This window comes from Dendrobium catenatum, unplaced genomic scaffold, assembly GCF_001605985.2.
Source record: "Dendrobium catenatum unplaced genomic scaffold, ASM160598v2 fragScaff_scaffold_290, whole genome shotgun sequence".
Lineage (NCBI taxonomy): Eukaryota > Viridiplantae > Streptophyta > Magnoliopsida > Asparagales > Orchidaceae > Dendrobium > Dendrobium catenatum.
The window spans coordinates 114,666-136,588 of NW_021318752.1; the positions used below are offsets into that span (position 1 = coordinate 114,666).

The 21,923-nt window shown below is 37.5% G+C and overlaps 1 protein-coding gene across 1 annotated transcript; it reads right to left on the bottom strand.

Annotated features, from left to right (window-relative positions):
* Positions 1-910: 910 nt before the first annotated feature.
* LOC110094309 (ganglioside-induced differentiation-associated protein 2) lies at positions 911-17,350 on the bottom strand. Its single transcript, XM_020819512.2, has 3 exons — positions 16,933-17,350; positions 15,719-15,983; positions 911-1,193 (listed from the first exon to the last, which is right to left on the bottom strand). Exons 1-3 carry the CDS (start codon positions 17,189-17,191, stop codon positions 962-964), a joined length of 756 nt encoding a protein of 251 aa, XP_020675171.1. The 5' UTR covers positions 17,192-17,350; the 3' UTR covers positions 911-961.
* Positions 17,351-21,923: the final 4,573 nt, after the last annotated feature.

Below are 21,923 nucleotides of genomic sequence, written 5' to 3' on the forward strand. Positions count from 1 at the left end.
TTCAAACGGATTGATCCTAATCCGACCCAATTTTACAAAAGGATCAAGTTTTCCAATCCGGACCGACCGTGCGGGTTACAGGTTGAATCGACATGACACGCAAACTCGAACGCGTTGTGCAGGCAGGCGAGTGGACTACGATCTGGACTTTGGACATGATTCACGAGACAAGGGTAGGCAGACAGCAAGCAAATAGTGGTCTGCGGCATCAACCGGAGTCCAGTCCGAACAGACCAGACGTGAGGCAAACATGCAAGACCTAAGGCGCAGGAGAACGCGGGTGGTCGGCAGGTGGACTGGACGTGAGGCATAGGCATGAGGCGAAGTGGAAGAGGGTGTGAGGCAAAGCCAAGCTCAATTAGAGCAAAATTGAATGAGCCACCTCAAGCTTAACTTGCTTGCACCCCTCTTTGAACAATTGATTCTAAGATCTATTAAGGCTTCATTTGAGAGCCTTTTTTTTATTCCTTCTTAAAGTAATTTTTAGTACAAAAATTTATTGAACAAGAAATTTTATATAAAAAACAATTTAAAAATTAGCAAAAAAATTATCTCAAACAAACGGCTATCAAGATAGTCTTTAACAAATCCTGTTGGCATGCACAAAACATGAAAAAAGGAAGATCTCAAAACTGGAAATGAAGCACAATTGCAGCAGCGACAATAAATCACAGTTATATTAAAGCATGAAAATTATTTATCGTCAATAATAACCTTCATGACTTGGTCCAACTTTATGGCAAAGATTGCAGTAACAATAGTGCCATTAATCACAAGAATATAACTTATTAGAGCTTGTGTATGTCAACCTGAAGTTCTACTACTTAGATTTATTTTGACAAAAGAGATTCAAATCTCCTCGGCAATAACTTTTTAAGATCCTTACCAACCGGATTAGCCGGAATCCAGTGCTATTCACACTATGTTATCATTATTAGATTTCAAGAGAAATATTTACTAATTACATATAATCCCGGGAAGGCCATTTATCTTCATACCTTCCAAATGAAGACTCCATGGCAGGCACACCAGTTAGATGGAGAGGATCAGGCTCTATGCCATAGTCTGTTAATGGCCTGTGCTCAAGAACTTCGTCGTGACGCCGAACAAACTCGGGGATCTCAACCTGGCCTTTCTTTATGTCTTCCCACAGGTACTGTAATCGGCTTACATACTTTATTTTCCAGTATATGCTGCAAGGTTAAACATAACACATTAGAAGTCGTGGATTCAAATTGTTTATTGAATTCAACTAAGATGCTCCGCCACTCCAATTTGATAAGAAATGTAGTGTCGGACCGGTCACGCGTCCGATACGGTTGGTATACGTGTCAGACACGATAGTGTCCAAATAAAATAATAATTTGAAAAAATCGGACATGCTCCCTCCTGAACTGCATCCCGCTCCATCGTGTTCCTGCAATACAGGCGCAGGCGTAATGATTAGGGTTCCGCTATGGTGATGAGTTCCTCACTAGCGACAAGTTCTACTCCAGTGACGAGGAAGACGATCGACGACAGGCCGATTCCGCTCCAATCCTCCATTCACGATCTCGACGTGCTCAAGTGATAAGGTCAAAGACAAGAAATGGAGAGAAACTCCAGCTCCAGCCGCAGGCCCACCCATCCTTCCGTTCACGTGAAACTTCAGTGAAAATCAAATAAGGTAATACCGTGATAGAAATTTTTATTTTTCTAGGAGTTAAGTTATATACTTTTTTTTTTCTTCTAGTCAATTTTTTTGTTATAGTGTTGTTGGTGATGTAGTACCACTTCGACACATATTCCTCAGCGCATTATGTTATAACTTATAACCACTGTGAGAGTGTTCAACACATGGCACCAACTCAATGGCTAAACCTTAGATCAAACCTTTTTAGATTCTTAATTAGGTTATTTTTAGACATTTACATGACAAATGGACGTGGCAGAACTCAATCTTCATCTCTTTATGCTAAACGGTTAATACTATGGAAAATTTGATAAATGGTTTTTATTGAAACCCAAAACTGATTTGAGCTTGATTTAAATTATGATAATAACTAGACAGTTTATGTATATGTGTTTGATATTATATTAGATATTTTATGCTTAATTTTTTTGATATTATAAGCTATATAACTACTTATGATTTTGCTTTATTATTATTTTGTCATTCTTAATATTATACTTTAATTGTTTTCTTAATTTTGATGCATGATTTGTAAATTATAATATCGTATCTGTGCTGTAATTGTATCCTATATTTTTAATAATTGTCATGTCCCATGTTCGTGTCTGTGTCGCTATGTTCATAACAGTGCAACATAGATTGTCAATAGAGCAGTACATTCGAATGGAAAAATAAAAACACTGGGGGGTAATGTTATCATATATGCTAAAAGTTCCAATACTAACATCATGAATGATGATTATCGTAATTCTTGGCTTCAACATTATCGAATTAATTCAGGTGGGGGCATCTTGGCTTGATCTGATATGAAATCCGAACCAATCATTCACATATTCGTATAACAGTTTAGACCCAATTGCCAATCCAAACAATGAACCAATCCAAAATCTAATGCCAGATTAGGTCACTAAACGCTGCTGGCCTAGGCCGATTGAGATATACACATATATCATCTTATATAGATATATGAGCAACTATAAATATTTATATAATATTTCCATTTAACTATACAAACTTAGACCAATAAAATTTCTCTAATAGTCTAAATCCACTACCTTAGCTCCAATCCTTTTGTCACTTGCTTCGTCAAACCTCATTAGTTTTCCCATCTGCCAACCCCATTTGTTTTCTCTTCTTAGCAATTCAAACCAAACATCATCATTCCTTCTGTTGATTAACCAAGTAGACTGAAAGCCCCATCCAAACATCTTAACATAGGCCATGAGTCAAATTGGGTTTGAACTTGACCCTACTCAAATTATAATCCTATCTAACGGTTATTCAGACCAGATTCATGTCAAAATCACTGGATCCAAACCCAAAGTGCTGATAAGACTACGATTAGTTGGGCTTGACCACTTTATTATCAAGCAACACATGTTGATGTAAGCTCACTAAAGTTCATATATTATTGGAGCTAGGGTTATAAAAAAAGCTGTGTTCATATTTGATCGTGTTCGGTTTGATAATTAGCTTCAGTTTGACTAGTTTTAATAAGCTCATGTGTTAAACAAACCAAACACGAACAAGGCCATGTTCAATCATGTTTGGATTGATATAAGCTTAGTTATGTCTATATAAACATAAATTCATGCATACATATAAAGGAGTTGATATATACTCATATGTTTTATGTATATATGCGTGCATATGCAAGAATAGATTGTGTATGTTCATATTTACATATTTATATTTGTATGAATATATGTACATATATGTGGCTACATGTTTATTCTATAATTTATCCATTGTTTAAAATTGCACAATATGAGTCTCGCCTTGAGGCCCGCCTCTATACAATTCCAGTAAAAAACGCCTTGAGGCTTATGCCTTGAGTTTTTTTATGAGGCTTGCGCCTCAACTTGGTTGAGGCCCGCCTTGAGGTGCGCCTCGCCTCACTGGCATAAGGCTTACGCCTTATATTTTAAAACTTACATAAATCCTAAAGTAAAGCTCCGAACAAATCACACTTCGTGCACCCCCGAGTCGCAGCAACTTACTCTCAACTGCCTTAACCTCCAGCCCGTCACCTTCGCCACAACCACCACCGTCGTAGCCGCCATCAAGAATCACTTAAAAGCCGCACACCACCACCTCTAAAAATTTTAGAGTATTAATCTCAACTTTATGTTGTTGAATAATATTTATGAAAGAGAAAGATGCCTGAAATAAATGAAGAATCATATTGGGAGGCATTTGACTCCACAGGATGAAACGGGAGAGACCAATTTGTCATAATGACGACTCAAATAAAGATCCTCTCAGTGATGACAATACAGATGATTTTTTAGTTGGTGTCATCTATTTCAATCTTTTTTAGAAATTAAATGTATGTGTAGGGAAATGAGAAAGAAAGAAGTTGGAGTTGAACTTAATGTTATATGCTACTTTTATGTAGTTTCTATATTTAATAATTTTTGCTCATGTAATATTTGTATTTTAATTATATTTCATACAATTTATCACTAGCCACTTTACATCTTGTACATTTTTATGTTTCATATGTCATTGTGTTACTTCGTAGTTCAATAGAAAGATAAAGTCATCTTTTAACATATTCTTTGTGTATTATATAAAATTTTAATTTTAACAATTTTTTGCACTTACCACAATTTTTTATTTTGAGGCTCATACCTTAAAGCGCCTTGAGGCTTAACACCTCGTCTCATGAACAAAAAATGTCTCAATACCTAATTACGCAATTTTAAACATTGAATTTATCTATGACTTTCAAATAGTATTCATGTTCATGAATAGCTTGCATGAGACTCAATAAGTTAATGAATCAAACACAAATACTAGTTGGAGCTTCAATCATTCTTTGCAAAGACAGTTGAGTAAGTTTAAGAGAAATATTAAGTGGAGCTGTTATGTCTACATAGTACAGAAGAGAGAGAGAGAATAAAATAATAAAGAAAATAATAGGGGTGATATTGTTACGACCAGTCAAGCAGGACCGGTCCTACAACCGGCCCAGTAGCCAGGGGTGGACCAGCCATGGGGGGCAAAAGGGCTGAAATTTCTTCCCCCTTGTGGGGGCCAATAAACCAATTATTCCATATGTTAGTAGGAGAATTGGAAAGAAGAGTAGGAGCTTATATAGGGATTTTATTTTGTGTAAGGGTTATGTTTTCTTTGGAGTTTTATGTTGTAGTTTCTTCTGTGAGGGCTTCCTAATGGCATCTAGGTTGACTGTGAGAGACGATCTACCTCTCTAGTTGTAGATCGCTTGTATCTTTTGTTTCTTGTTGAGTTATTAATCGAAATCAACCACTATTTCCTCCAAATTCTGTTGTTTTCTGAGGATTTTCTGCTGTGATTTGCTGAAATTGACTCCAAGGTGTATCGAATTGGCATTAGAGCACTTTTTTGGGACCTATGACAACAAAGAAGGTCGAGGCGTTGGAAAGGAAGATGGAGCAAATCAAATCCAATGTGGAGAAAAAGTTCTCAACCATGGAAAGAAGGTTTACATCTATGGAAAACTGATTGGGAAAGGTGGAGGAGATATTAAGGAAGCTCATGGAGATACAATCCGGAACACCAATGGCAGTTTCGATTGCTAAACCTAACAAAGATTTGGCCGGAATTCCCTTGGCCAAATCTAAGGGAAAGGAGATCGGGAGGAGTTCGATAAGGGAGGATCGGGAGGTAAAAATTATGGTGAAAGAATATGAGATGCCACATTTGGAGCCACTTCCAAGAAGGGAAAATGGTGAATGAGTGAGATAGTTGGTGGAGCTACAGAGTTTAGAAGGAGAAAAAGATGGGGGAAGGATAAAAGCACCAGACATGGTTCATCTATTCCTACAACAGTATCGAGAGGTGTTCCAGCCAGTTCAAGGGTTGCCTTCTCTGCGAGAATACGAGCATGCTATCATTTTGAAGGAAGGACTCTCACATATCCGTGTTCATCCGTACCATTCTCCCCAACTCCAGAAGGATGAGATCGCAAAATTGATCAGAGAGATGCTGGAGGCAGGGATCATTCGACCCAGTGACAATCCATTTTTTATTCTAGTGTTTCAGCGACAATTTTCTTTGTTCCACCTTGAGGACAAATAAAAGTGAACCTAAATCCCCAACTCTAATTGTCTCTCCTCTTCTAAGATAGATTCTCCTAAAAAGATGATCAGCAAAAACTTTCTTTTTTAATTCATCGCTGACCATGTTACTTAGAGAATACTCACGTTGGATTTAAAAATTGTAGATCAAAACTTTTTAATACATTCTATAATACATGATGTTGAAAGAGAATAATTTTGGTGCTTTATTTGTTAAACGATAGTATTATATGTAAAGGATGTTGGTTTCAAAGTGCATATAAACATTTTCAGCATTTTAAATGATTTATAAATGGCACAAAAAGAAAGGCAAAAAAGCCGAAGGTAAACAATTAAGATGGAAGTGCTAGCTTTATGATTAGATAGACTTCTTCATAAAATTGCAATCTAATTTCATTGGAGCTAATCATTTTGTTAGTTTTGAGGATAAGTAAAACGGTAAATTGACAACCAAAGAATACTTTTAATCCTCTTTAGTTTATACCTTATTTTAAGTTCTTTTTTGTTTCTACCTTAGTATTACCAAAATATTTGGGTTATAATTCAGTTTTTTCCCTTCCATATTTCCCTCCCAAAAAATTATTAGAAATTTATAGAACATTCCTTGTGTTTTCATCAACCACATATAACATTCATTATCATCATTAGCCTTATCTAACAATTTGGGTTTAGCTCCCTGAATCCTCATCTTCATTTGTTCCTGTGGAGTGTTGTATAAGGAGTTAAATATATTCCTCACAAATCATTTTGAATAAATTCTAGACCAGTAATCTTAGGGCTACCACTTCTTATTAAAACCCTAACATTATTTTCATCTATTTATTTAATTAGAGCATTTTCTATCTTTCTTCATACATGCCAAAACTATTTAAGAAGTTGTTTGGTTGCACACATTTGGAATCTAATTTTAATCTAAATACAGTGTAAACTAAAGTCAATGTATTTGAAATACTTCTTGATGTTGGATTTAGGGCATGGATCAAGTGCTTAGAAGCAACAGAGAGATCATGGTGCTGTTGCATGCGGCTGCTAAGTTGGAGGTGGAGTCACAAAGAAGATAAGGAGGTGGACGTCAATGAGGGCCCAAGCACTAGTAAACAACAATGTCATAAACAAGGTTGAGGGGATGGAAAAGTTGTGTGAACACCGAGATTGCATGGCTGGCGTGAGCGAAAAGTCACATTGTCTGGCACAATGTGTTTGAAATTTGCATGAATCTGAAAAATTCCAAAAAACATAAAAGAATAAACCAGTTACCAATGTGAAACTCCTAAGAAAATACATTAAATTTATTGTACACTCAACCAAATACAAAAAAACATAAAATTCCTGCATTTGAAATGTTGTACGCTCAAAGCTGTCGACCCCTAAAATGTGTTGGATGGTAAATGTGAGGACATCTGATGAAATCAACAACCAAGTGATGTGACGTTGCACAAGTGGGTACGACGTTCCTCGAAGTTGCGCAAAATCATCCAAAACATCATCCGCTAAGAAAAATGAATATCCCCGACATATCTGAAACATCAAAATCATCAAAGAGACGCCCTCCGTGCACAACCTTAGTGGATGGTGAAAATGACGAACTACGAGTGCACTTGTAAGTGAATTTCTGCTAATAACCTTCGATTATGAAACATATTGCATCATTGTAGCCGAAATGTCAAAATTACTCAAAGAGAACTCCTATCAATCAACTCGAGCTAAATGGTCGAAAATATCAAATCACGTGTGCAATGTTACGCGTCTTGATGACCTCTGTTTGAAAAAGGAACTGAACAACCGTGTTCAGAACATCCCAAACACTAGGAAACAACAACCATATTGCCTAGGTGCCGACACGAGAAAATCGATGAAAAACCCACAGGTGCGTATGATACGAGACAAAATTAATGCGCTCAAGCGACAAAATTTCAGTGAGCAAGCCAATACGAGTTTAAATTAAATTTTTAATTATTATTATTATTATTACAAAAATTTTATTAATACATGTCTTCTTTTCTCTATATTTTTTCCTATCTTATCTTATCAAATAACAAACAAAGCAATTCATACCACCCAAAAAAAGGTTGCTATTGTAGTTTAAGTTAGTTATTTCTGAAACCAATCTGGTTAATAGCAGATTTTATTGTTTTTTTGTTCAAACAAATTATTGTTAAAATCAATGACTCAGTATTGTAATGAATTTAGCTAATGTTACAATAAAAATGTATTGCAACCAATGGCAGTAATGCTGTGACCACAAAGTATTTTGTATTTCTAATACTATAGTTTGCTGTCATAATTAATATGATTAGTAATTCCATAGTTATGACTAAACCGAGTCACATTATTACCTAAAGCAATCTGGTTAGCATTGCATACAATATGATTATTGATGCCCGAGAATTTGTTATTTTTTGCATAGAAGTGTCTGATTCAACGACAATAAAGAAAACAAGAAGAGGGTGGCGCAGAGGGGGTTTTGAATGGTGAAGGGTAAGAAGAGTGTTTGAAAAATAAATGATATACACCCCGATGCCATCTCCAGCTAGAGATCGGCGATTGCAAATGGGTTGAACCAAGGAATGGCATGAAGACAACACCAAGTTTTATTATTAACTACTTGGAGATGGGTTCTCCTAGTGTAAGATGTAGAGAAGGTTGGTATTAGGAAATTTCAAATTACCAAATAATATGTCCCACGAATAATGAAGTATTTTGGTTGAAATAGTAAAATATCAACAGGCTTTTGGAATTTTAAAGGAATTTATTTTAATATATGTAAAAGGATGGAAGAACTTTGACAAACAATTGCTAGCAATAGAGAAATAACTACTCATACAGATGATTTTTTGTAGCTACTTTTTATATAATTTAACATTTCAAGGATAAAAATCCCAAAGGATCCAGAGATTTATATCACACTTCAGGTAGGCCCGCATTTAAAATAAAAGCTCCATTTTAATCCCTCGCATAATTCTTTCATGAAAGTCATGCTCTTAACATAATCTTTAATTGAGAGAAAAATGACAAATAGTGCCCCAAATATTAGCTCTCTATTTTCTCATTAACATCTTTATGTTGATCTCATCGACATCACCTCCTCTCTCTCTCTCTCTCTCTCTCTCTCAACATTTCCTCGTGCTCCACCACCCAACCTCTTTCACTCATTCCTCCTCCCCAACTCATACAAACTCAAAAACAGCTTTGTTTGCCTCATTGCCAATCACTACCTTTTTCAATTCCCCATCGTCTACCTCATTTGTTACTCCATCGGCCACTTCCAGTCAACGACAATGATGACCCTTCATGATACCAAGTGAGAATCATGTGAAAGTAGCAACAAATCCTTCTATAAATCTTCTATTTTCAATTCATCCCTTCGCCGCTAACCACACAATTCATAATGGACACACCTACCATCACACAACTAAAGCAACATCATCACAATTCCCTGTCCCACTCGGGTCGGTATTTCGGACCCGAACCCGACCCGCTTCGGGTTCGGGTCAACCCGACATGACCCGAATGACCCGAGGGTGGGAAAATTTGCTAGTTTTCGGGTTGAAAAATGGATCAATCTCCACTTTTCGGGTCAAAACCGGGTTGAAAACGAGTTAATCTCAGGGTTCCCGGGTCAAAATAGGTTTTCGGGTAAAAAAATGTGTCAATTTCGGGTCAAAGGGTCAACCCGAACCCGACCCGTTTCGGGGACAGGTTGACCCTAACCCGGAATTTTCTGGTCGGATTCGAGTCGGGTTTTCGGGTTGTGTCAAATATTGGCATCCATACTACCTTTCAATGGTCGTCAATGGTGCATCAACATATCATAATAATGAAGCGTTGTCATTTTGAATACATACAGGATACGTGCACTTGCTCGAAACATGCTTGACACATACTGAACATACACCTACATGTCTGATTAAAAGAATTAATAAAATTAATGGACATGGGGTTCCAACACGTTTATTAAATATTAATTTCAACTTAAATATATCATATAAATAACTTAACCGATCACTTTACTTTTATTTTAAAGTATATTACTTAAATAACTTAATAGCTTGTTTAACAATAGGTTTTATTTTCCTTATTTTTATATACTTTAGCGTGATTTCTTATAATATTTATTTTTTTATTTTTCTACAAAATAATTAATTTATACAACTTCAAGCCAATTATAATCTATAATATGATGTGCCAATTTCTTTTTCCATCGAGGGAAAAGTTGTTATACATTTATTATTATATGAATTCATTTCACATTTAATTAAATTGTTTAATTATTATGCATATATTTCATTTTTACGATATATTTTATAATGATGTGTCCATTATATCTCATTTTCTATATTTACAATGATAGGTGTATCCCATGTCTATGTCTCATGCTCGTATAGATGCATCTTAGATTATCGTTCATCCGCTACTATCTTCAACGCTGCTTCATTCATCAAACAATCTTCTTCCCCAAACCCCTTTTTTCCCCACTCTTACATCATATCTTTCTTTGCATCATACCCCACAACCTCTCCATTCATACCACCTCCTCTACGCTGTCATGCCATGCTTCACCATCCTCCTCAACTTGGACATCATCATAGCGACCATGGTGATGCAAGGATTAGCATGGGTTTTATTGTGGGATGGTGGTTGGGTGTGTTGAGTGAGGTGATTAGAGCACTAGGGGATTATTCATCTGTGGCGATGAAGATGGGGAGGGAGAAGTGCATTGGAGAGGTAGGGTTTGTCAACAATAATGAGAAGAGAATGATCCAATTAGGGAAAGATGTCCCAAGAAAGCAACATTTTTCCTTCTCAAACTCTCCTCAAATCACCTTTGACCTTCTGCGACAACACTCCTCCCAAACCAATGGCAACACTTAGATTGTTGAAAAAGAACTCTTAACCCTATAACATGATAAGAAGATAAGAAGAGAAAAACTTCACCTTTACTTTATGAGATAGAACATTCTGAATAATAAATGAGCGTGGTCATAAAATTTTATATCATTCAAATTTACGTAAGAAAATTGCAGCATATGAATGTCAAACTAGCTAAAGTATATGTAAAATTAATGCCATTAATTTAAAAAAAAAAAGAAACATTGCAAAACTAGCATTTAACCACAACGATCAATTTAGGGATGTCAATTTCGGGTCACGGGTCGGGTTCGGGTGGAACCCGAAACTGACCCGGCACTATTCGGGTCAACCCGAACCCGACCCGCTTCGGGTCCGGGTCAATCCGACACGATCCGAATGACCCGTTTCCAACAAAAAATTGCTAGTTTTCGAGTCAAAAACGGGTCTATCTCCTCTTTTTCGGATAAAAAACGAGTGTATTTCCTCTTTTTAGGGTAAAAAACGGGTCAAAGGGTTGACCCGAACCCGACCCGTTTTTTGAAACGGGTCGAAATGTTGAACCCGAACCCGACCGGTTTCGATTTCGGGTTGGCCCTAACCCGAAATTTTCGGGTCAGGTTCGAGTCGGGTTTTCGGGTCGTGTCAAATATTGACACCCCTAGATCAATTTCTAAGTAAGAAGTGTTACCTACCAACATAGAGGGTTTCTAAAAGCCAAGAACCTATGCGAAAACCTTAAGGGCATAAGTGAAATTTACACATAGTTCTATTTCAAAAAAGATCCACTTGCACATGCTATTTTGAAGAACTTGACAAAAATAACGATGGAATAATTGATCTTGAACCGTGACTTATCATTACTGTGTTCTTTTTGGAAACTACTACTATAATGGTCATTTTCAACATAGCTCTCCTAAAGACACCAAACTTAAAAAAAAAGGCACCAAATGCACACACAAACATTAATTGTACTCAAGAGAGACCTAGCATTGTTCATGCTCATCTCCATCAAACCAAAATGATATATATCAATAAAATCAACTGATTAAAGAACATAAGCCATTTAAAGCTAGTTAGTTTTAAACTGATAACTATGGAATTGGAAAAATTGGGGCACGCATATCATATTTTAATCAGCAAAGAGAATTTAACTTTGCATAACTAAGCATAAACCAAACTAAATCAGCCATCCTAATGCATCATTCTCGAAATTTCAAACTAAACTTTATTCTAATACCACATTACAACAACAACAATATCAAGCCTTTACCCACTACATGGGGTCGGCTACATGAATCATTTTTCTCCATTGTGTCCTGTTAAGAGCCAAATTCTCATTTCAATTTAATAAAAATTATCATTTCTAATATTTTCTAATCAAGCATTTTTAGTTTTGCCTCTATCTTTTTTAACATAGGTCAAGTCTAATACATCTACTCTTCTAACCATGTCATGGGAAGGTCGACGTTTTATGTGTCCAAACCATCTAAAACACTCCAACCATTTCGCATATATACTCGTTTCACATAAACAGCTTTGTTTGCCTCATTGCCAATCACTACCTTTTTCAATTCCCCATCGTCTACCTCATTTGTTACTCCATCGGCCACTTCCAGTCAACGACAATGATGACCCTTCATGATACCAAGTGAGAATCATGTGAAAGTAGCAACAAATCCTTCTATAAATCTTCTATTTTCAATTCATCCCTTCGCCGCTAACCACACAATTCATAATGGACACACCTACCATCACACAACTAAAGCAACATCATCACAATTCCCTGTCCCACTCGGGTCGGTATTTCGGACCCGAACCCGACCCGCTTCGGGTTCGGGTCAACCCGACATGACCCGAATGACCCGAGGGTGGGAAAATTTGCTAGTTTTCGGGTTGAAAAATGGATCAATCTCCACTTTTCGGGTCAAAACCGGGTTGAAAACGAGTTAATCTCAGGGTTCCCGGGTCAAAATAGGTTTTCGGGTAAAAAAATGTGTCAATTTCGGGTCAAAGGGTCAACCCGAACCCGACCCGTTTCGGGGACAGGTTGACCCTAACCCGGAATTTTCTGGTCGGATTCGAGTCGGGTTTTCGGGTTGTGTCAAATATTGGCATCCATACTACCTTTCAATGGTCGTCAATGGTGCATCAACATATCATAATAATGAAGCGTTGTCATTTTGAATACATACAGGATACGTGCACTTGCTCGAAACATGCTTGACACATACTGAACATACACCTACATGTCTGATTAAAAGAATTAATAAAATTAATGGACATGGGGTTCCAACACGTTTATTAAATATTAATTTCAACTTAAATATATCATATAAATAACTTAACCGATCACTTTACTTTTATTTTAAAGTATATTACTTAAATAACTTAATAGCTTGTTTAACAATAGGTTTTATTTTCCTTATTTTTATATACTTTAGCGTGATTTCTTATAATATTTATTTTTTTATTTTTCTACAAAATAATTAATTTATACAACTTCAAGCCAATTATAATCTATAATATGATGTGCCAATTTCTTTTTCCATCGAGGGAAAAGTTGTTATACATTTATTATTATATGAATTCATTTCACATTTAATTAAATTGTTTAATTATTATGCATATATTTCATTTTTACGATATATTTTATAATGATGTGTCCATTATATCTCATTTTCTATATTTTCAATCATAGGTGTTGTCCTATGTCTATGTCCTCATTCTCGTATCGATGCGTCATAAATTATCATTCATCTGCTACCATCTTCGATGCTGCTTCATTCATCAAACAATCTTCTTCCCCAAACCCATTTCTTACCGGACAAACTCTTACGCCATATCTTTCTTTGCATCATACCCCACAACCTCTCCATTCTCACCACCTCCTCTATATCCGTCATGGCATGCTTCACCATCCTCCTCAACATGGACATCATCATAGCGACCATGATGATGCAAGGATTAGCATTGGTTTTATTGTGGGATGGCGGTTGGGTGTGTTGAGTGAGGTGATTAGAGCACTAGGGGATTATCCAAGTGTGGTGATGAAGATGGGGAGGGAGAAGAAGTGCATTGGAGAGGTAGGGTTTGTCAACAATTATGAGAACAGACAATGACCCAATTAGGCAAAGATGTCCCAAGCAAGCAACATTTCTCCTTCCGAAACTTCCCTCAAATCACCTTTGAACTCCTGCGACATCACTCCTCCCAAACCAATAGCAACACTTAGATTGTTCAAAAAGAACGCGTAACCCTATAACCTGATAAGAAGATAAGAAGAGAAAAACTTCACCTTTACTTTATCAGATAGAACATTCTGAATTATAAATGATATGAGTGTGGTCATAAAATTTTATATCATTCAAATTTACATAAGAAAATTGCAGTATATGAATGTCAAACTAGCTAAAGCAACTGTAAAATTAATGCCATTAATTAAAAACAAAAACTTTGCAAAACTAACATTTAACCACAACGATCAATTTCTAAGTAAGAAGTGTTACGTAGCAACATGGAGGGTTTCTAAAAGCCACGAACCTATGCGAAGAACAATATAAACCTTAAGGGCATAAGTGAAATTTACACATATTTCTATCTCAAAAAAGATCCACTTGCACATGCTATTTTGACGAACTTGACAAAAAAAAAAAAAAAACCTATGGAATTATTGATCTTGAACCATGGCCTATCATTACTGTGTTCTTTTTGGAAACTACTACCATAATGGTCATTTTCAACAGCGCTCTCCTAAAGGCACCAAACTAAAAAAAAAGGGCACCAAATGCACACACAAACATTAATTGTACTCAAGAGAGACCTAGCATTGTTCATGAATATCTCCATCAAACCAAAATGATATTTATCAATACAATCAACTGATTAAAGAACATAAGCTATTTAAAGCTAGTTAATTTTAAACTGATAACTAAGGAATTGGAAAAATCATATCATATTTTAATCAGCAAAGAGATTTAGCTTTGCATAACGATGCATAAACCAAACTAAATCAGCCATCCTAAAGCATTATTCTCGAAATTTCAAACTCAACTTTATTCTAATACCACATTACAACAACAACAATATTAAGCCTTTATTCCACTACGTGGGCGGCTACATGAATCCTTTTTCTCCATTGTGTTTTGTTAAGAGTCAAATTCTCATTTAAATTTAATAAAAAAATATCATTTTTAATATTTTCTAATTAAGCCTTTTTAGTTCTACCTCTATCTTTCTTAACATAGGTCAAAGTCTAATACTTCAACTCTCCTAACCGTGTCATTGAAAGGTCGACATTTTATGTGTCCAAACTATCTAAAATGCTCAAACCTTTTCACGTATAAACTCGTTTCGCATTCTATCTCTAAGAAAGAAGCCACTCATCCACCCGAGCATTCTCATCTCTGCAACACTTAATTTTATGCTTCTCTTTTAATGTCCAACATTATGTGTAATAAAGCATTGCAAGTCTCACCATCATCTTATAAAATTTTTCCTAAAATTTGAGGGGTATTTTTCTGTCACACAACAGACCCGATGCATTACTCCAGTTCAACCATCCAACTTGAATTTTACTAATAATATCCTCATCTATTTAACCATAACTTTAAACAATAGACCCGAGATATTTAAAACGTGAACTCTTATTAATGACTTGATCGTCCAAAGTCACAATCCTCCCACTAGGTCTATTACTACTAAAATTACACTCAATGTATTCGGCTTTAGATCTACTCAAACAAAAACTTTTAGAATCTAGTGTTAACGTCCATAATTCAAGTTTTCCTTCAAGTCCCTCTCTAGTCTTATCAACAAGAAGAATATCAACAACAAAAAGAGAAAAAAAAAATCATCAACAAAAAAGCATATAACATGGTACATTCTCTTGCAAATATTTAGTAAGAACATCCATGACTAAAGCAAAAAGATATGGGCTTAAAACTGATCCTTAATTCTAATACCATATTCATCAAAAATTAATTCTGTGCAAACTACACCACCAAAGCGAACTTCTCAATTATAATTGTCATCATAAATTCTATAGCATGCAGCTCAGGACAATTATTCAAAAGTAAACAGAAGTAGTATTCAAAAGCAAACAAAAAGTAGCATGGTTTCAGCAAATACTTACTCTCCACTTAAGAACAGGCGGCCAAGCGTGGCAATTGCAAGTCTAGATCGAAGGCCAGGATGAAGAAAGTAAACAACCTGAAGCCTTTCTTTATACTCAACAGGTAGATCTTCATATATCCACCTCAAGATAGACATTCCAGGATTATTATCCTCCTTTTGTACCGTAGTATGCATGTACAAAATGCAGAATGGACCATCGCGTAACTCGGCCATTAGCTTATGAAAGACATACCTCTTCAAGCGCTCCCCAGCAATAACAGTAGCTGAGGATTGAGACAAATAAAATGCTAAGCAATGAAGTTGGACAAAATTTATCAAGTAATAAACTCCCCTAACTTTCTTTTGTAAAGAATCATTGTAGAGCATGTCCAGGAATCCTCATCAGTTTATCCTATCTCAGGTGGGTTTTACCTAAACTTCATTTATATTTTGGGGGATTTACATACGTAGCACTCAAAACATTAAGTTTTACACTTAAAACTTTAAATAGCATAAAAAGTAATACCCTCTCAACCTTCCCCGTTGCAATCCAGTCACCTACGGAGAGGGAGAGGTTTGTGGCGGAGAAATCGCAACGGTGTGATTTCGACGAACAGTTGCCCCCGCCTACCAATTTTGCTCAAAACTCCCACAGTTGCTTACACCTTCTGTTACTGATTTTGTCCAGCTCCCGCAGTTGCCTCCGCCTAATCCGTGAGATCCACAGTCGCTGATACCCACTTCTTCCACCCAAAACCTCCAGCCTCCCGCCACCGTCCAACCCAGATCTTGCCAGAGTCTCCCACCGCAGGTGGCCTCTACCCCGATTCACCCATTCAAAGATAACTCAGGCCGCCTCTAGGTCCAACATCTCCGACCGCGGCAGTCCGCCTCTTCATGGTTAACGGGGTGCTAGGTTATGTAAATAATGAAGTTTCGGTGTTAAATTTGCAAACCAAAATATTTTGGATGGCATTTATGTAACTACTGGAAATGAAAAACCTAAACAACAAAACAAACCAATACTCGGATTAATCATTTGACCACAACAACTTTGCGGCATGCTCGTGCAACTTCCATCACCGAAATATGCTTAATTGTTGGAAAAATCAACAGGATGAACAATCTTCCTCTTGCCATGGGAGCAGAAACAATCCACACACAGCCCAATTAACTAGGAAACTAGTAAGCAAAAGAAAACATCTCAAAACGGAAAAGTAAAAGGCGACGTACCAGGGAAATACTTCCCGACGATTCGAAGAATACGATTCCCAGACTTATCCAAACCCTCAAATCGCAGGACCTGAAGCGCTATCAGATCGGAGAAATCCTCTTCTGAGCAGTCGTGCCACTCCTCCGGCGCCTCAGCGGCCGCGTCTTCTGCCACTCGAGCTTGACGCTCCGCCGGACTGAGGAGGGATCGAGCGTCTACGCCGAGGTCTGAAGCCAATACTACCACCGAGAAATCCTCGCCAGCGTGCCGCTCCATCATCAGTCAGTTCGCTTCGCTGTTCCTCAGCCTCTCCAAGTACGGCAATGCAATCTTCACATCCAAATATCTCCGTTACAAGGTCGCATAGCGATTACCCGCAGCGGCCTTCAGATTAATCTCGCTCGTTTGTAGCTAACGGTCTAAAGGGAGAGACTATTTGGTGCGGAGTCACTTCAATTAAATTCAGTCTGACATGTGAACAATTATTAGGTCCAGTGGCCCCATGTAGCTTTAGGTTCGGTCATCATCAAAGTCCTATATGAGGTCATGGTTGAGTACCCATTGAGTACCCATGTTTTACTTGGATGGGCTTCGCCCACGCATACCCACCCATGGTGACTTTCGGGATTTCGGACCCACTTATACCCACCCACTTTCCATGTTTTTTGAATACAGTCTGCCACGGACTGATAGCTTTGAGGCTTGTTGTCATTTGCTATGATGGCAAACTTTCAAGTCACATATCAAAATTTATCGTACTCGTATCGTGGTTAAGTGATGCAAAATACGTAGTGATGATTGCAATAGTATAAGTAAGATATACGGTGATTAACAATGTAAATCGATTTATCCTTCAATATTTAGTACACACCCATACCCACCCATAAGGTCATGGGCGTACCCATACCCATTGGGTATGGGTGGGTACATGGGTGGGTGTGGGTATGGGTACCCAATGCAGGGCTCTGGTCATCATTGAGATCGTGCCACGTGTTCTTATTTTTTATCGCGCGGCCCAACGACTTGCCCCGGAACGGAACCCGAGAATGCTATGTTCGCTTATTGCTAGGTATTACTTTGTATTTGCTCGGTATTGCTCGGTATTGTTTGGCAATAACGAGAAATACCGCTCTGTGAAGACCAATACCGAGCAATACAGAGCAATGCCGAGTTTTTCTAGAAAACTCGGTATTGCTCGGTATTTGTATTCACATAATGGTATTTCTCGTTATTGCCGAGCAAAATCGACAAATACCTAGCAATACCTAACAATACCGGGTTGTCATGGATTTAAAAAAAAGCACGTGCGACATACCCACTATTCGCCGGGTCGGGTCCGCGGTTTTGTGCCTGCTACGTAGCGCGTTCTCAGCGCTTGCAGAACGTAGCTCTACGTCCGGTCACCGGATCAAATAAAAGTTCCTGACATGCAGCGTAGACACGCAAATGTTTAATTGGATTTTAAAAAAAATTATGTCACTGATCCGATTTGGCCTATAATTTTTTACTTTTTTTAAGAAAGATATAAAATTTGACGCTCCATTTAAAAAAAAAAAAAAAGCTGTAAAACTCTCATATCTAAATATTTAAACCTTTTGATTCCTGCTCGTACAGGAAAAATAAGGAACACTGTTGCAATGCTCACCAAGATGAAATGCTCATAGGACACAAAAGGCTGAAAGGAGATAGGCAAAGGTTCAGAAATAGAAAGTTAAATTAATTGGAATTGTTGCAAATTTGAACTTATCGGTAAACTTCTACCACATCCCAAGTTGTTTTAAGGTATCCAAAGTTTTATAATTTTTCAAAGTTATAAAATAAAGCACATCAATTCTCAGTGCAAGAGCATACAACGGCATAGAAAAAGCAAAAGAGCATTGCGCATTTGCGACTACACATTTACTGCATATTGCAAATGTGCTAATGCTGTTTTTTCACTGCATTTTCACTTTGCTTTGATGGGGCTTTCATTGTGCTTTTGTTATCCTTTTACTATGCTTTTGCTAATATTTCACAACAAATTTACTGCGCTTTAAATATGCTTTCGCTATGCTTTGCAGATCTAAATAGAAGTGAAAGCACAATGAAAGCGCATTGAAATACGTAGTGATGATTGCAATAGTATAAGTAAGATATACGGTGATTAACAATGTAAATCGATTTATCCCTCAATATTTAATACACACACATACCCATCCATAAGATCATGGGCGTACCCATACCCACCCATATTCATTGTGTAAGGGTGGGTACATGGGTGGGTGTGGGTATGGGTACCCAATGCAGGGCTCTGGTCATCATTGAGATTGCGCCACGTGTTCTTATTTTTTATCGCGCGGCCCGACGACTTGCCCCGGAACGGAACCCGGGAATGCTATGTTCGCTTATTGCTAGGTATTACTTAGTATTTGCTCGGTATTGCTCGGTATTGTTAGGTATTGCTTGGCAATAACAAGAAATACCGCTCTGTGAAGATCAATACCGAGCAATACAGAGCAATGCCGAGTTTTTCTAGAAAAATCGGTATTGCTCGGTATTTGTCTTCACATAATGATATTTCTCATTATTGCCGAGCAAAATCGACAAATACCTAGCAATACCTAACAATACCGGGTTGTCATGGATTTAAAAAAAGCACGTGCGACATACCCACTATTCGTCGGGTCGGGTCCGCGGTTTTGTGCCTGCTACGTGGCGCGTTCTCAGCGCTTGCCGAACGTAGCTCTACGTCCGGTCACTGGATCAAATAAAAGTTCCTGACATGCAGCGTAGACAAGCAAATGTTTAATTGGATTTAAAAAAAAAATTATGTCACTGATCCGATTTGGCCTATAATTTTTTACTTTTTTTAAGAAAGATATAAAATTTGACGCTCCATTTTAAAAAAAATAGCTGTAAAACTCTCATATCTAAATATTTAAACCTTTTGATTCCTGCTCGTACAGGAAAAAATAAGGAACACTATTGCAATGCTCACCAAGATGAAATGCTCATAGGACACAAAGGCTGAAAGGAGATAGGCAAAGGTTCAGAAATAGAAAGTTAAATTAATTGGAATTGTTGCAAATTTGAACTTATCGGTAAACTTCTATCACATCCCAAGTTGTTTTAAGGTTTCCAAAGTTTTATAATTTTTTAAAGTTATAAAATAAAGCACATCAATTCTCAGTGCAAGAGCATACAGCTGCATAGAAAAAGCAAAAGAGCATTTCGCATTTGTGAATACGCATTTACTGCAGATTGCAAATGTGCTCATGCTGTTTTTTCACAGTATTTTCACTATTCTTTGATGGCGCTTTCATTGCGCTTTTGTTGTCCTTTTACTATGTTTTTTGCTAATTTTTCACAACAAATTCACTGTGCTTTAAATATGTTTTCACTATGCTTTGTAGATCTAAATAGAAGTGAAAGCACAGTGAAAGCGCAATGAAAGCATATTTAAAGTGCACCAAAAGCATAGTGAAAGCTAGGGGTGTCAATATTTGACACGACATGAAAACCCGACCCGGAAAATCCGGGTTGGACCCGACCCGATTTTAAAACTGGTTTCCGGTTCTTGGATTCGACCCGTTTGAAAAACGGGTCGGGTTCGGGTTGACCCGACGGGTTTCCGGGTCAACCCACGAACCCGTTTGTTGTGTGGGCAGCTGAGCAGCGAGCGCGGGTTGCCGGGTTGGCGGGTTGCAAGAGCATACGACTGCCCGAACCCTGCCCGCTCAGCTGCCCGCACGATAAAGCCTTCCAGCGCACGCTGCCGCGCCTGCTAATGCCGGCGCCCCGCACCCGAGGCAGCTCGCGCGGGCAGGGTTCGGGCAGTCGTATGCTCTGTCTGCTCTATTTAAACGGCCCGAACCCTGCCCGCTCACCTACGCGCGCACCCGCGCTCGCCACTCGCCCGCGCGTTTCCAGTCCCGTGTCTGGTCAGGTCAACCTGACAACCCGCCGAATCGGGTCCGGGTTTGAATTTCCGACCCGTTTATCAACCCGGGTCGGGTTAGGGTCGACCCGTTTGAACCCGGATCTGTTCCGGGTCCAACCCGAACCCGACACGTGACCCGAAATAGACACCCCTAGTGAAAGCGTCGCGAAATCGTAATAGAAGCGCAACAAAAACATAGTGAGAGCATAATGAAAACACGGCTGATGTGTAGTTCTATCATTTTAGTGTGCTTTTGTTTTACTTTCACTAGGCTTTAATGAGCTTTCACTCTACTTTTGTTATACTTCTGTTGTGCTTTTGCTGAATTTTTATTGTGCTTTACTTCGTTTTATAATTTGTATATAAAGATAAGAAAATAGCATATTATGCTTATTACAGTTATACTCATAATATTGGCTTTAGTGTGCATAAGAATCATTATAGATTTACATTTACTGATCAAATTTCATAATCATAAAATCCAATGACTTCGTATGTTCAAAAGTTGATTTGAAGAAGAAATTTGATCTAAATTCTCAATTGAAATATCAAAAATTTGATCTAAATTCTCATCTTTAGTTATGTTTGCAGTTGATTGGAAATTGGAATGTGAAAAAAATTTATTGAATCACACAATCATGAATTGGTTAGGCCAGAAGACTAACGCCTCTTGAGATTATGCAGGAATATTGATGATGAGAAAACTTCAATTCTGAAATTAATGACATAAGCGGGGATAAGAATCGTTGATGCATTCTCCTATCTTATAGAGGAAGTTGTATGAATTTAGAATGTTAGATTTTCTAAGAAGGATACATACAACTTTATTTTGAATGAGAAAAGAACAAAAATTGAATTTGGGAACAGTAATTCTTTGATTCAATTATTTAAAGATCATATAGTTGATCACAATATGCTCGCATGGGACGTACAAATTGATGAATTTGATATATATATATATATATATATTCGGTTGATGGTATGGGTAGGATATATTATGACTGTTTTGGATATGTGAATTTTGATACTTTATTTCATGTAGTAACATTTTTTCCACTATGTATTACTTCAGTCATGGTAGTAAGATTTTAT

Excerpts from the sequence above, each read along its gene's own strand:
- LOC110094309 (XM_020819512.2), bottom strand. The coding sequence starts at position 17,191 with ATGATGGAGCGGCACGCTGGCGAGGATTTCTCGGTGGTAGTATTGGCT. Across the intron at positions 15,984-16,932 it reads CGTCGGGAAGTATTTCCCTG|CTACTGTTATTGCTGGGGAG; the intron begins GTACGTCGCCTT and ends CTCAATCCTCAG. Across the intron at positions 1,194-15,718 it reads CGCCTGTTCTTAAGTGGAGA|CATATACTGGAAAATAAAGT; the intron begins GTAAGTATTTGC and ends TTAACCTTGCAG.